Source organism: Esox lucius, chromosome 10, assembly GCF_011004845.1.
Source record: "Esox lucius isolate fEsoLuc1 chromosome 10, fEsoLuc1.pri, whole genome shotgun sequence".
Taxonomy (NCBI): domain Eukaryota; kingdom Metazoa; phylum Chordata; class Actinopteri; order Esociformes; family Esocidae; genus Esox; species Esox lucius.
The window spans coordinates 16,165,133-16,181,404 of record NC_047578.1 but is presented as its reverse complement, the minus strand read 5'-3'; the positions used below and the strand labels follow the sequence as shown (position 1 = coordinate 16,181,404).

Here is a 16,272-nt window from a genome sequence, read left to right as displayed (position 1 = left end):
AGATTGTAAAGATCTGCATTGAGAAATCATTCCAAAGTTTCCTAGTTGGTATTAATGAATTTAAGTGCTTATGTGCATTTTTCCCAGTAGGAACGATCCGTTTTGGCAAGGTGTGAACACCAGTGTTTGGGTAGCCAGAACCCCCACCACCTTGCAGCTTGAAGCAGAGCAGTGCAGAACAGAGGGGAACAGATGTTTGGGTTGGACCGGTTTGGTTCTATATAAGTCTCGATGCTGCCAGAATGGACACAGTAACCTGCAGACAAAGCTCATTCATTCCGATATAGTTATTATCATTCATTCATTCTCTCTCTCTCTCTCTCTCACTCTCTCTCACACACAGAGAGAGAGAGAGAGAGAGAGAGAGAGAGAGAGAGAGAGAGAGAGAGCGACGGAGAGAGAGAGAGAGAGCTTATATCTCGACCACCCTGGTACAGTTTCAGAATTCTTCATCAATTTTTTTTTTAAGTAGGACAAGAAGGCATAGAATGTATTATTCAGTGAGTGCTGAATGATTTATAAATTGTAGGCTATTTTTAGAGTATTCTCATTTAGATTAATTCGTTTCAAGGCTCTAGGCCTTTAAAAAAAACTATCAAGACAGGAGTGGCATCGCGTCCCCTGGTGTCTTGGAGGACCGCTATTTTATGAGGGCTGAAACTGAAAAGGTCCATGGATATGCTCGATGATGTCATTTGAAAACTTAACGCACTCCCCCAAGTCAGAGGCGCCGATTTGTTCATTTTGTTTCATGTTCTTCCCTATGTAGTTTCTCCAATGCATCGCGAATCACTGCACGACCCTGAGGTGTTCCAATAATTTAACGAAAGCTGCAGATTTGCTGTCGAAACGAATAGGAACTAAGGGATTTGGAGACTGGACATAGAACCAAACAGCCCCTTCTCTGTGGGCGAGCGCGTGAACTTTTATTGGAACTGCAAAAATGAATCGGAGTTTTAATAAATCACAATCTTCCCTGCAATACTTAAATTGCACCGCGGTTGAAGTGAAAAGCAAGGTAAGCAGACTAGCCAAATCGATGGGATACATTTAGTAACAATCACGACTATTTTCTTTGAAGTAGGCTAAATAGTTAGCCTAGGCTACTTCACATGCTCTAGAATTTGTTTATCTCTCGAAAGCTACGTTAAGGAGTAGTGCAGTCTATATGAATGGGCTATAATTGGATTTGTTAAGCAAAATTGAGACGAGGAGGAGACAACAGCCAATGTAACAGTTTTACTACATTTAACCTGCCACGTACTATGGCAAAAAAACCTCTTAAAAATTAAGCCAAAGTTGGCTAGTTGGTAAAGCTACTGCGACTTTCATAAAACAACTTCCAGTGAAACCCCGTTGAAGATTTGGACTAATCATACCAATACTGATAGAAAAAGGTTTTGCATGTAGGATGAATACATTAAACTTCAACCATTCGAAGGAAATACTCCTAATACATCCCTAATAGTGTATAGTCGAAACATATATTTTTTGCAACATTTGTTGCCACTCGATTCTTCTGTTACCAAGTTGACATCTAAGGGAGTTCGATTAAATGCCTCTAGTTATTGCTCGTAAAGGTAATCGGTTTAAAGCGGTGAGGGATTATCGACCTTCTCAGCTTTGTTACTGTGGGTAAATCAGCTTTGCTTGGTTAAGTTGTCATCAAGGATGACATTATTTAGTGATGATGCATAGTTAAGAAATAATTTATTTTAAATACAATGTGTTGTTCAAGCAAGTTTTCGTTAAGGCAGATAAAGACCTGGGTGCGGGAAACATTGGGCTACCTAAGCATAGCCAAAGAGGGGGAGGGACGATTGGTTGACTCGAGCATGGTGAGCGTACAGTAAACATGATGGAATCTACCTTTGGGAAAGCTGGGCTGCATTTAGTAGGCTACAAGAAAATGTAGTGTAACGTTCGGTGAAATGGAAACAAGGCTGTACTGAATAATCACCTAAAAAATGGAAAGGGTTTGTAGCTTCAGAGTGCCTGGCTGCTTAACCTCACTTACGTCTTCAAACCACATTCTTTTAGACCAACCTAACTGAGGAAATGTACCTCCAAGTCTGTTCAAGAGCATACAAGAATAATTTAGGGAAACATACATATTGCATCCCTGTAAATCCCATAGTAATAATGTGGCCCCGCTATTTGATTGGCTGTTTATACCTGTCACTTGCTGATATTAAGTGTTGCGGGTGAATCGGGCTGTTTCCAGAACGTAATGCAACCAATGCGAACCTTGTTTACTAGGGCATTCATTGAGTGCCCCTACTTTAACGACATCATTGACCCACAATACTTCTCAACCAGATAACTTTCAAAAATCACCTTTTGTAGTTTACAAAAAATCGTTTCTAAAAAAGCAATTCTTGTGAAGCATAAATGTAGTTGTCAATCAATTCGTTTATTTATAAAACCCTTTTTATGTCAGCAGTTGTCACAAAGTGCTTTTACAAAACACCCAGCCTGAAAACCCAAGGAGTAAGCAACAGTAGTGTTGAAGCACAGTGGCTAGGAAAAACTCCCTAAGAGGGGCTGAAATTAAGGACGAAACCTAGAGGAACCGGGCTCGGAGGGGTGACCAGTCCACTACTGGCTGTGCTGGGTGACCATTTTAAGAGTACAAGTTGTAATATTGAAATGCATTTGGGCTGTGTCCAGAGTCTATAAAACCTAATCCAGGTCAGCAGCATGGCCAGATGGACAAGGACAGGGACAACCCGGGGGGGAACGGTCAGCAGCATGACCAAATGGACAAGGACAGGGACAACCCGGGCGGGAATGGTCAGCAGCATGACCAGATGAACAGGGACAACCTGGGGATGGACAAGGACAGGGACAACCCGGGGGGGAACGGTCAGCAGCATGACCAAATGGACAAGGACAGGGACAACCCGGGCGGGAATGGTCAGCAGCATGACCAGATGAACAGGGACAACCTGGGGATGGACAAGGACAGGGACAACCCGGGGGGGAACGGTCAGCAGCATGACCAAATGGACAAGGACAGGGACAACCCGGGTGGGAATGGTCAGCAGCATGACCAGATGGACAGGGACAACCCGGGGATGGACAAGGACAGGGACAACCCAGGGGGGAATGGTCAGCAGCATGACCAGATGGACAAGGACAGGGACAACCCAGGGGGGAATGGTCAGCAGCATGACCAGATGGAATCCTCAGGTATCGTCTTGATCTGCAACACAGCCAGGAGGACTTTGGACAGGGGCAGCAACAAGTCTTTAGAGCCTAGTACTCAGGAGGTGTGGGCCAAGACCTCATGTCCTCCTAAGTTTAAACGGACCAGGAGACAAGGAAAATTTAAAGAGTGCAATACAGTATATCGGAGTGTTGTACAGTATATGCGTGAGGGCCTAGATATGCACTGTATTTGTTGACAAATACAACTTGAGACTGGAATGTGTGCCAGGTGCCTAAAAAACAGACTGGCTGGGGATGGGATGAAAGGGTGTAGTTAAAGCCATTTGAGTGGAATATATAAGTTAATAGCTTACAATCAATGGTGGTTTTAGAGATTTGGGGGCCCTAGGCAGAGACTGGTTGAGGCCCCAACATCATTTTTTTTTGCCTATTGTCCTTATCAAAGCCATACCGGCAACATTTTGAATACACATTTATTTTTTGTTGAATGGAACTTCGACTTCCAAAGACACTTGCTTTCCTGCCCCTTTCAGTAGAATAGTTTAAATATAATTATCTGCAGGGTAGATAGATACGTAAGCTACGACTACAGTGAAGCATGAAGCACATATAGCCATTCTGTCCAAGTGTACAGTTTCATGATCAATCAAGTGCATTTATATACCTTCCTTTTCTCACTATCCTGCCCCTTTCCTTAACTGTCAGCTGGGAGGGCCACATATACCTGGATCAGACATTTTATTCTGTGTCACTAGACTCTCTGAGCTTTCTTGAGAAGCCAGGAGTGGGTAGAAATCAACCTTGCTAATTTGTGATCAGCAGCACTGTCGCTATTGCTATCGCCAACACAATCAACATTGGTGTCATTGTAAGCAAAATGCGGGATGTTAGAAGAGCGACATGATGGAATTGAATCAATGTCTTTCTTAACCTCTGTCTGGTGGCAATTTCTTATGTGAATGTCAAACAGGGGCCACAGGCAGCTGCCTATCTTGCCTAATGGTAGCGACTGCCACTGCCTACAATGAGTATAGATCTGTTTGCTACTATTAGCCCTTGTTTTGTCCTGCCTCCTCCTGACATCCAAACAGGTTTGTACTGATAGGGATTTCTAATTTCTTTGTTGCTGAGGCTGTTCCTCTGTTACGCCTCTGTTTTGTTAGAGGTTCTTATTAGTAAAGTGTATGCATATGTGACTCACTCTTTAATTGTCCCAGATGGAGTGGGTTTTCAGCATTAATTCAGAATGAGTATAACGGTATTTCATACCTGGACTGGAATGCAACCGTCTGTCTGGGTTGACAGGAGACAATGTTTTTGGTCTTAGGCGACTTATGAGAAGACTTAAGGCTGCTTTAGGCTTCCTGTCTACCCAGCTGGGAAATACTGTAAACAGTTTCTGTTCTGAGTTCTTTGTGAAATTCAAACTCGGCTTATTAGAAGAAACTAGATGTTGAGAGTCATAGTGGGTTGGGCTAGGTAACCAAACATGGCGTCCCAGAGCACCCTATTGTAGTGATGATGAGTCAACCTGTGTTGTCTTGCGATAACCTCGGAACTCACCGTCATTGTTCTATTCATGCCTGTTGGAGTGTGACACCAGTCAGGCACCATTTCTCTGCACTATCTCTGTGAGGCTCTCTATCAGTCGCCCTCCTGGTGATGTCATAGACCGTTTCAGAGTAGATCCCGTTTCTCATTGACCCTAGAAGGGAATAAGTTCTCATGGGAGCTGTTTATGGTCTACTGATAAGGCAAAAACAGAAAGAGCCAAGGCTTCTATCAGTAGCTTTTTCACCAGAGAAACTCTGTCCAGCCATGGTTTGATGGAAAGGTAATTGCGGGTTACTGTTTGGCCCTGTTCTGAAAAGCCATGGTCTTTTCAGAGAGAAGCTGTGTTGCCATGGGAGCTGTGTAGCTGGTCACAGGTGTTATCTGTAGAGAAGTTAAAGAGATGCCGTATGATTGTAGCTTATCTCGTCTCTCACAGATGGTTATGGCACCACGGCTGGCTGGCCCTTTGAAGCTAAGCAGTGTTTGTCTTGGTCGGGACCTTGATGGGAAACCATAATGTGCCGCTGGAAGCGGGTGATGGAGGGGGGTAGTGGGGACACTACTCCCGCTGGTCTTAAGATCAAATCCCAAAACCCCAGGGCAGTGACGGGGACGTTGCCCTGGGTAGGGTGCCATCTTTCTGATGGGACCTCAAACCAACATCCTGACTGTAGCTTCATAAAAAAAATACTAAAATCATTGTCCTGGCTAAATTCCCAACCGGGTCTTGTTCCCATCATGTCTGCTTAATAATTGTACTTATTGCCAAATAATTTGTCACGTCATACCCGATGAGTGCTGAGCGTTCTGGCACAAATTGCTGGGGGTGTACATCACCCGGGTAAGAGCAACATATTGGTGATGGAGGAAGTACATTTCCCTCTTACTGTGCATTACACCAATAATTATAATATTCATATTACAATCTCCCTTACTACCAATGCCTCACCAGCACCGGTTGATCTCTCAACCGCCGGCATTTACATTTCAATGCAAACTCTATCTGCTGGTTAAGTGGATACATTTTGGCATTTACGCTGGAGGAACTTGTGATAAGACAGAGAGGCCGTTGACTAACTGTGCTTATCCTAGCCTCCACGTCAGTCAGTGTGAGGAGCCAGGTGAATGCAGGCTGTACCTGTCTGGACCCGTTAACCTACTCATGGCGGAGGAGGAGGAGGAGGTACTCTTTGTCACTGGGATAGATTATTTTCAGGTTTTGATTTGAATGTAGCAGATACTCTTGTTCAGACTTGTAGCTGGCTGATAGCCTTTAGGTCGTGTTCAGGTGTGAAACCCTGGGTGTTAACACATCATGATGGTTGTGTGCTATTGCTTTTGCTACTCAATACATTGACCTCTTGTAAAAAAAAAAAAAAAAAAAAGAAATACATTGACCTCTTTTTATACAAATATTTTTATATAGGCTGACGTCTTGTTCAGTGGAAAAAAATAAAACATAACACAGGTGGTTTTCACAAGATGAAATGGTTACGTTGATGATTAAACTTATGACCGAACATAATGTACGTGCGCACGTGTGTTCGAGCGCGCATGCAACTTTGACTCTGTCCGCTAGTGTGTCCGTGTGCGCGCGTCTGGCATCAGTGCGTGTTGGGTCACATACTTGGCATCTTCACCGCTGTCTTCACCAACATGGCTCTGGCTCCCCGGGGAATCGTATTTCACGTTGTAATGACAGGTTGCATGACAGCCAGAGTCTGGGGCGGGCCTTTCTCTTTGAGCAGATAATTACAACACTATAGCACAGCACAGTGTGCCACCATCCACAAATCTCCGCTGCTGTATTGTGACAGAGCCATGTTGTAATGTGACAGAACTTCTTGTCAGAGACAAAACCCAGCTGGTGATATACAGGCCCAGTGTGTTTGTGGGTGTGCAGTCTGTTCGTCCGGTAATGTTACCCAGAGAAGAGACCCTGTCTGTCTTCTGGCGTCGTCTCATCAGGCCGGGCCATCATACAGTTGACTCATTCACCTGCATTGTTCCTTTGTCCATGGTTGTTTCCCAAATGGAATATTCCCAAGGCGCCTCACCACTTTTGACCAGGGACCTTGGTGCATAGTCATGCACCAAATAAGGATGCATTTTGGGTAAATCTAAAGCTTCACTTCCCCTGGTGGCTTCAGTGTGGTAAACCATAGACAAGGGTTGTTGATGTCACATTGTAGCAATACAGCCTTCATTTGTATTTTTACTCAGTGGATGTTCGGGCATTACATTGAGAAAAGGGTTTTTACTTAGGTTTGCTTGTCTGTGGAGGTCAGAATCATCTACTCGTTTAGACATTATGTGGGAATGTTTCTGTCTGCTGTTTGTGTTTTGGCTGAACATCGTCTAACCTTGGAAGTGTAAGATTGGAGGGCCGCCTTACAGAGGGATGTCTGCGTGCCCTGACGGATCATTGGAGCTCAGTCATAACGTTTCAGGCTGCAGGCTAGAGACCGGCAACATTGGGTTGTTCTTTTTTTAAAAAAAATTTGTCCTGCTCATTTGAAAACTGCTGCCTTTCCATTTTTTGTCATTGTATTTTCAGGTTATAGAACTGCCTTTTTTGATGTATTAACTCAAGTCTTGCTCGCACAACTTCATTGTCCATGAATGTCCTCTCCTTAGTTTTGGCGACCGTTGTGTGTGCTGTGAGAAGCAATCCTTCTTTGATTTATCTTTGTTAATTCCATTGTTATTTTACAACTTTGCATGTTAACAGTATAAAACAATTAATCTCAGACTTGTAGCCAAGCCTAATAGGGAACACATGGCAAAAAACACAGGCGCTTAATGAAACTATGATTCTTTTTTTTTCTTTTTATAATTAGTTTGAAATAACTGTATGCTGTGTAGGCCTGCGCACAACTTTTCAAACATTGCTTTATTGTTTATGGACGGGCTTCATCTGAGAAATGTTTGCAGTTGGTGCACATGCAGTCTGTCTGGAACCAGCCTGGCTTAGCAGATAACAATGTAAAACTGTAAAAAAAATATATTTAAAAGAAAGTATGATAGAATTGTCCTTGTTTTGTTGCAACAACTGGTACCAGGTCCTGTAAGAGCAGGCGGTCAGTCCTGTGACAGCCTCATATTGGAAGAGACTTCTTATTGAATTTTCAGATGCGGTATGTTTAGTGTGCTGAAATTGAAGTCTTTAATGTCTTCACGTGGCCGTAAGGTCAGATGAATCTGTTATTTTCTAAATTGTCTCACTAAGTCATTACTGTTGACCCCCCCCCCCCCCTCCACAGTATGGCGCGGAGTTCCGGCGGTTCTCTGTGGACCGTTTCAAACCGGGGAAGTTTGAGGAGTTCTATAAGCTCATCATGCACGTCCACCGCATCGCCAACATGGAGGTCATGATTGGCTACGCCGACGTCCACGGCGACCTGCTGCCAATTAACAACGACGACAACTTCTGCAAGGCGGTGTCTACAGCCCACCCGCTGCTCCGGGTGTTCATACAGAGACAAGGTGAGGACAAGCCTGGCGGTTTTCTCAATGCTTCGCTTCTACATGATCTGTGTTTGTCAAACAGGGTTTGTTTGCTAGCTGTCAGGATCTTAATGTTTACCTCACACAAGGGGGCGGGGTGTGTGTGTGCTGTGCTGGGAGGGTGGGGGGGGGTCGCGGGGCGGTGTCGACGGCTCAGTCTTGTGTGCTATATAAATGAGAAATGCTTGCAGGCAAATGCAGCCACCAGAAAACAGGTCAGTGGGAGCCAGTCTCCTAACATACCAGACATTACTGAGAACAAAAGCCCAGAGTGAATGAGAGGCTCCTCGCTGTGTAGCACTAAGCCGAGCGCTGCTCATCCAAAGACAACACTCCTAGATGCTGAATGGGAGCCCGTCTCGCCCCTCGTACACAAGGCCAGCGGAGGCCTCTCTCACCAGTACGCCGGGCATGGGATCTGCATGGAGAGCGTACAGCAGCCAGACTGGCATACAAATGAATCCATCGCCATTCATGTGAAATCCTCAGTGGAATGTTCCGGGTTGTTGGCTGCGTTAGCCTGTGTACGGCCCCAGCGCGCGTCGTTCCAGTATGTTAATACTCCCTGTGGTTGCAACGCTATAGGCCGAACCAGGCAGGGTGTCGTCATAGTACATGTCTGGCACAAAGGATGTTAACGTAATGCGCCGGAGCTGAAGTCACGGCGAGTAGAATGAGTTAGTAGTGAGGGAATTTCCCCAAGAATTGCTCTGGCGACGAGTCAGTGTTCAGAAGCCGCGCATTGAACTTCGCTGGAGGCCATAATTCTCATCGTACTGAGGTCTTTGTAAGAGCCTGCTCCTTGCCTGCCTATCTGTAAGTAAATTGGCTCTGTGAGCAGCGCCGGGCAGTACCAGGGTACTGTGTGGAGCGCATTCACCAGCACCAACGTCAGTCGCCTTGTCGTGGAGTCACCTGACCACCCGGCGAACAATGCCGGCCTTAGTCAGTTAGTAGTTGGAACGAGCCCGGCTCGCAGTATAACTCTGAGTCACGACTCTGTCACTCGTATCCCGCTGATCCTGTTCTAATGCCGTAGGGATCATCTGGTTAACTGACCGTACAGACACAGCGGTGCTGCTGGCACGGCCAGCCATGGTTTTCAAACTATCTGTTTTGCAAGACCTCACACTCGGTGAAGGCTGAAAAAGCTGTAGCTCCGAAACGACCATGTCTGAGTGAAAATGCAGAAAGGGTTTATTAGGCTAAACAGAGCAAGTTAACTCGATAAATCAATCCAGGGTATTTTATGAAACATGTTTTTGCGTCAGCGGTTATGGCAAAACGTTTTTCCAGAAGCCCTGACAATGGACCTCCACAGCACAACTCATCACTGCCTGTCACTTCACGGAGACCTCTCTCTCTCCCGCCACACGACCTCTGACCCAGCTAATCAAGCGTGGACGTAGAGTCAGACGAGCCCTCCCCCCCCCCGGGGGCCGGTGTGGGTGGAATCACCAGAGCCCCGACACGGTCCAGTGCCGTGAGAAGGGGCCGATTGATGTGCTGAAGGCACAGGTGCTGATGCCGGTCTCCCCTCCCGCCCAGGGCCCCACTAAGACCCTCAGATCTCTGGGTAATGACTGATCTGAGTACTGGGGGACTGAAGCTGGTTCGCAGAGGTCCCACTTCCTCCTGGTTTAATTTGAACCTCCCCCATCTCACCCTTCCCCCGGGTGAGTGTGGGGACCTTGTTGCTACTGTTACCTCTCTCTCTCTCTCACACACACACACACACACACACACACACACACACACACACACACACACACACTCTCTCACACTCTCTCTCTCACTCTCACACTCTCTCTCTCACTCTCACACTCTCTCTCTCACTCACTCACTCGCTGATATGTAACATGGCCTGCCTTTGAGGGTCAGTCTGTTTCAGTGCGTTTCAGTCAGTAGCCACACGCTTCAGTGCAGCTGGCTTTCATCCGTGCTGCCTCTGTCCATTGTTCAGTCAGTTACTGTATGAGGTGGTAGGATGGACAACGCTGGAAGGATCTTTCCCCACCGGCCATTCTGTTTTTCACTAAAACCAGAGAAATTGGGATCATTTTCTTACATAATATATTGCTCCCAATACCGGAGCCACGACTCTTTGCTAAACTGAAGATTGATTTCCACACTGCAGAGATGAGAAAGCAGTGGCCTCGACTAATAAGCTTCTTCAGAACAGTATTAAGACAGCAAAGAGCGTGGGCGTCTCTGGAACGATCCATTCTTGTGTGTGGTACGTTGGGAACGGGGGATGAAACAACAGGCGAATGGAGCAGGAGAAACAACAGTGTTTGTGTGTAGGAGGAAAGGAGTAGTGGAAAGCAGGCCCTTTATTATGGCTAGACCAATCGCCTCTGAGAATCGTGTGGGTGTGATTGTACCCTTGCTGTCCAGTCAAGTGGGGCCTGACTCCGGCAGTGGGGGAGATTTGTCTGGGCTTCCTGGTTCTAAAGTTGTGGAGGTCTCTCTGTCTCCTGGTTCTACAGCGGTGGAGCACTCTCTGTCTCCTGGTTCTACAGCGGTGGAGCTCTCTCTGTCTCCTGGTTCTACAGCGGTGGAGCTCTCTCTGTCTCCTGGTTCTACAGAGGTGGAGCTCCCTCTGTCACTTGGTTCTAAAGTGGTGGAGCTCCCTCTGTCGCTTGGTTCTAAAGTGGTGGAGCTCCCTCTGTCACTTGGTTCTAAAGTGGTGGAGCTCCCTCTGTCGCTTGGTTCTAAAGTGGTGGAGCTCCCTCTGTCGCTTGGTTCTAAAGTGGTGGAGCTCCCTCTGTCGCTTGGTTCTAAAGTGGTGGAGCTCCCTCTGTCGCTTGGTTCTAAAGTGGTGGAGCTCCCTCTGTCGCTTGGTTCTAAAGTGGTGGAGCTCCCGCTCTCTCCTGGTTTTACAGTGGTGGAGCTCTCGCTGTCTCCTGGTTCTACAGTGGTGGAGCTCTCGCTGTCTCCTGGTTCTAAAGTGGTGGAGCTCCCGCTCTCTCCTGGTTTTACAGTGGTGGAGCTCTCGCTGTCTCCTGGTTCTACAGTGGTGGAGCTCTCGCTGTCTCCTGGTTCTACAGTGGTGGAGCTCTCGCTGTCTCCTGGTTCTACAGTGGTGGAGCTCTCGCTGTCTCCTGGTTCTACAGTGGTGGAGCTCTCGCTGTCTCCTGGTTCTACAGTGGTGGAGCTCTCGCTGTCTCCTGGTTCTACAGTGGTGGAGCTCTCGCTGTCTCCTGGTTCTACAGTGGTGGAGCTCTGTCTCTGTCTGGGCTTCCTGGTAATTCAGGGTTAGGGCTTTTCAGTCCAAAATGTAACTGTATTCAGTGGGCTCTACAGCTGTTCAGACTGTTTTAGATACAGCCTCCATCTGCCCCTGCAGCCCAACTCTGGCCACGTTCAGTTGGGCCCAAGCAGACTGGAAGAACTGCCTACAGTTTGGGTTTGGGAAAAATTTAATCAGTAACACAATGCAAATTCATTGAAATTGCTGTCAATATAGAAATTAAGTCGCCACAAAGACAATACATGATATGCAAAGCACAGATGGGTTGTTTTTGTTTTGTACAGCAAATGTGACTGTGGTTCACCTACAATGACCCACAATGAACTAACAGTCTGAATGTTTTGATATACAGTCAGGTTCTTGTGTTTTTGTTCTGGATCAAAGCATTGCTTGTTTTGCTGTGTACACGATTCCAACAGTGCTAAGAATGAATAATTGTGCCAGTCAGAATCCTCCTTTTTGAATTACTGTAATCTGGCAGACTTTCTTTAGCCAAAGTAAAAAATATATCTGTGAAAATGTGTTTCTGAAGACAGTGCTAGTGCCAAATACAGACTAAACTTTAAACAGAAGACCTCTTGTAAAACCCCCAGTTTAAATAAATAATGGGATGTTGGGAACATGGTGGTGGATGATATAGGCCAAGGTCATCTCTGTGGTGTTTTGGGAACATAAAGTCAGTAACCTTCTGGGAACTCACCTGTGGAAACTGGAGGATCAGATATTCGTGTTAGCCAAACCAAAACAGTGTCCATGTCATCTACTTAGTATAAACGTACTGTAAGTGGGTGTCAGAAAAGCTTTGTCCAAAGGTAACCTTCTCAGTTACCCTACAATGGTACAGTAGTTCAACCAATATAACAAGAAACTGCACTGTAAAGACCTTTTATTGAAATGTTTTCCCCTTGTTCAGGGAAGGTTTTGTAAATATAAACTCCATTTGAAGCAGAAATCTGTTGTTCAGGAACAAAGCTTGGCATGCTATGAATAGAGGAATGTAATTCACACTGTACCAGAATCCTTTTCTGAGGCACTGGACAGACTGTTTATATAGTGAATTGGCTGCTTTGTTATGTTTGTTCATTGATGAACAAAGTGCTTTGAAAAACATTGAAACAAGCAGTATGAGGGTATTCCACAAAGCAGTTATGGTTCCCTGTCAGAGTGTCGTAGAACGCCAGTCATCCAAGTCTAATCCCCACAGAGGGCTGGGACTGACAGCCCAGACTGCAGACTGGATAAGCCAGCTAAAGACATACAGAAGACAATGACTGACAAATAACCTCTGAGATAACAGCCGATGTCTGTCAAAATCCGAACATGATTGAAAGGAAATTCTTGCTGCCATTTTAGATTTTAGTTTCATCTGACGTTAATCATCTGTGGCAATTGTTTTCGCATGAGGATGTCTTATTGTAAAACGAGAATGACTGACTTGTTACTTGCTGTACTGTAGTCTGATATGTTGGAACCTTGCCATAAGGCTGTCTGTTAGCAACACATGTCTACTTTTACCTCAGGTGCAGCCCCTCTGAGGTTTGTCACTAATTATATCGGCCTGCAACTTGCAAAACATCTTCGAAGAGGTATCTTGAATGGGACCCCTCACCCACCCACCCACAGGCAAAAAGCAAATGTGCGCTTGTAATCGAAAGTGTTGGTGGAGAAAGCCAACTTCTTCATTGAGAACAGTGTTTAGTATGACTGCAGCGGTTGTCTCACCTGGCTATCCTGAGATGAACGCACTAGCTATATGTCAAACTGGATAAGAGGAAAGACGTGCCTATAGCTTCCCTGCACCATGTAGTCTGTCGACACGTTTGTCCGTTCTTAAACCGGTGTTGTTATGCCTGTCTGTCCCGGCAGCCAACCGCAACGTTCTGTCCCAACATCTGGTCCACCTCATGACCACAGGGCTTCTGAGAACTCACACTGACAGGAACGCTGTGTTGTCTGTGGTTTGCACTTCCCTGACCCGACTCTGCCCTGCGGTCACTGTTCAACCTGGGTGGGGGGGGGGCAAAAGTGGCGACGCCCCTCCCACATCGTCTTCTCATGAAATCTCTGACTGGTTCAATGTATTTATTGATGCCATGCGTCAGCTGTTCTCTCCTCTGGCCCCTCTGGATGTCGCTTAATGGAACAAACAACCACCGCGCCGCTGTATAGGCAGCCCCTTGTGTAATTATTGGCCTTTTGAAAGCACTTGACTTAGTGTGTTATTGACCATCTCCCTCTCCGCTTTGCGATGCATTTCATGTCATCGTGGTACTGCAAGCAAGCCTCCCCTTTCATGCTGTAGCTGTTCTATGTCCACTTTTATCCTCTAGGAGAGCGGATCAAAGAACAGCTGAAAGATGTGCAGGGATAAAAGCCTGGTTCTGTTTGGGAGAAGTGGTTATGAAACAGGCCCACATGTGTGAGAATTGTCCACGTTGCTTCAAACACACACGCACGCTTGGAAAGAGAAGTAGAAGGCCAGCTGTGAGCAGCCCCCTCCACTTCACCTCCCCACTCCCCACCGTCAGGGCTCCTCTCATCTGTTTGATGAGGGCTGAAGCTGACAGAATGACAGCTGAAGACCGAGCGGGAGAAAAGATAGGCAGAGGTAGGGGAGAGAGGGAGGCCACTGTAGGTGTAGTGCACTCTGCTGTTGGCTGTGGTTTTTCACTCAGTCAGTTTCTGCTGTTGTTCCTCTGTCAGACATCTGACCTCTCTGCCTGGATCATTGCTAATCCAGCTATATCCAGAAGGGGAACAACCTGAGCGTCATAGCACCATGCTAGACCAATAACTAACAGGAGGGGGGACACTGTTTGGCTGTAGATTAACTGACTAACAGGTTGTTTATACAAATACCTTGTACATTTCTCCATGTTCATTACAAAAACCTTCTACCGTACTATTCATGGTTTGCACTGCATTGCAATGGTCACTAACATTCAGTAGCGGTTGAACTGGGATAATGACCGTTTTGTCTAAATTACACTAGCTATATGGACTCGGATAAATGACACCATCGCTAAAGTCGGCTAACATTTAGTACAAAACAATGTTGCTAAAATTATCATATCATCAAATGCGCTTTGATATATAGCATTGTGGTCATTAGTCAGCAAAATCAGTCAAAAATGGGTAGCAACGCTAATATTAGCTGGCTAAAATTTGGTGGACTTAATATTAACTAACCAGTTAATGTTATACTGGATCAAAAATCTATTTGATTATATCAAAAGGATGACAAAAGGTTTAGCTAATAATTACATGCTTTCTTTCAAGATGGTATTGTGTATCCAAGCCTTATAACTGCAGTTTTGACAAAATCTTGATCAGCTCCCATTGAGAATGCATTGAGTACAACGAAGTTGGACATGAGCCCCAAAATGAACATTCAAAACAGTGAGTGCTGCCCATCAATACATTTAATAGAATCACGTTCTTCTTTCCTATATATTTAATATGTACAACCATCTACCATCCTATATGTTTCACAGAAACACCTTCCTATAGGTTTAATAGAAACACCTTCCTATAGGTTTAATAGAAACACCTTCTACCATCCTATATAGAAATCACTTCCTCCTTCATGTTCAGTAGAAAAAAACCACCTTCCTATTTAATGGAAAAACCTCCCTTTTGATATGTTTAATAGCAGCTGCTGTTAAGGGCCTGGCTAGTCTTTATTTGGCTGTGCGCGCGCATACGCCCGTGCGTTTTTTCTTTTTTTTCTTGGCCTGTGCCAAGTCTATCTTCGCTACAGTGGTGGGCCAGGACAAAGTAGTTAAAAGTTGTGTGTGGTCGGGTGTGATGGAGCTACGGCTGCCTGCTAGGCATGGAGCAGCATGCGGGGTTAGCAACGTGCCTGGTTGGAATGGGACCTCTTTGTGTCTGGCCGCCTCTGACGGCCTGCTCCGTTGTAGCTCGGCCGTTACCTGACGTTTGGGCTGTCCCTAAAACCACCCCCTTGCTTGGGTCTCAGTGACACCGTCCTCCGCTATTCCCGTCCACTGGGCCCTCGTAGTTTAGTTGGCCCAGGCAGCGTTTTACTGGGTACCCTGTTGGTGGGCTTTTAAGTGGGTTGGAAGAGCACAGAATTAGACGTCATGGCAACAACCAGGCAACCCGCTTCGTGTTGATGTTGAGGAGGATGGTTGGAGAGGAGGGTTGGTGGATTCTGCCCTGTTTTCTTTTCTTTATTAACCTCCTCCTGGACCCCTCCTTCCTGGAAGCCTCCTTTTTGGTCGCCTTTGCTCTAGATGTCCCAGCATGCTCATCCAGACACACACATACACACACACACACACTCTCACACACATACATATACTCACACACCACGTACTCCTTCCCATTTCCTCTGATCCATGGCGTGGAGGAGGAGTGTTCACTTTAATTAAACTCTAAACGTCTGTTATGCTTGGCAAGCGGGGAGCTGGTGTTTTTCTGTTCTCTCTCCCTGCTTTAAAAATGGCCTCGGCTGAGTAGGCTTCCGCAAGCACGTTTCCGGGGATGCTCGCGTGACTTCTGTGTGTGACTCTCTCTCACGTACTCTGAAAACGTTCCTGTTTAACCCTGTTCAACCTGTTACGAGTGATATGGCGGTGGTTCCACAGGCATACGATCCATCACCAGACCACCAAACCCGTTCTGCTAGCTGCCAGACTCTCGCCCAAAACACCCTGGATACATCTGCCTGACCGGACCACTCCTCTGTCCAGTTCTCAGTTAGTCTGTTAGGAGAACAGCTGTGTGTGTGTGTGTGTGTGTGTTTAGATTGGGTTAAGGAGGGG

General features: G+C 46.1%; 1 protein-coding gene across 1 annotated transcript in view; it reads left to right on the top strand.

Moving 5' to 3' along the window:
• The first annotated feature begins 687 nt into the window (after nt 1-687).
• pard6gb (par-6 family cell polarity regulator gamma b) overlaps nt 688-16,272 on the top strand; it is a 31,966-nt gene continuing 16,381 nt past the window's right edge. The window contains exons 1-2 of the mRNA XM_010873795.5: nt 688-1,018; nt 7,989-8,211. Coding sequence (XP_010872097.2) covers nt 944-1,018; nt 7,989-8,211 — 298 coding nt within the window. The 5' untranslated portion in view covers nt 688-943. The remainder of the gene's footprint in view (nt 1,019-7,988; nt 8,212-16,272) is intronic.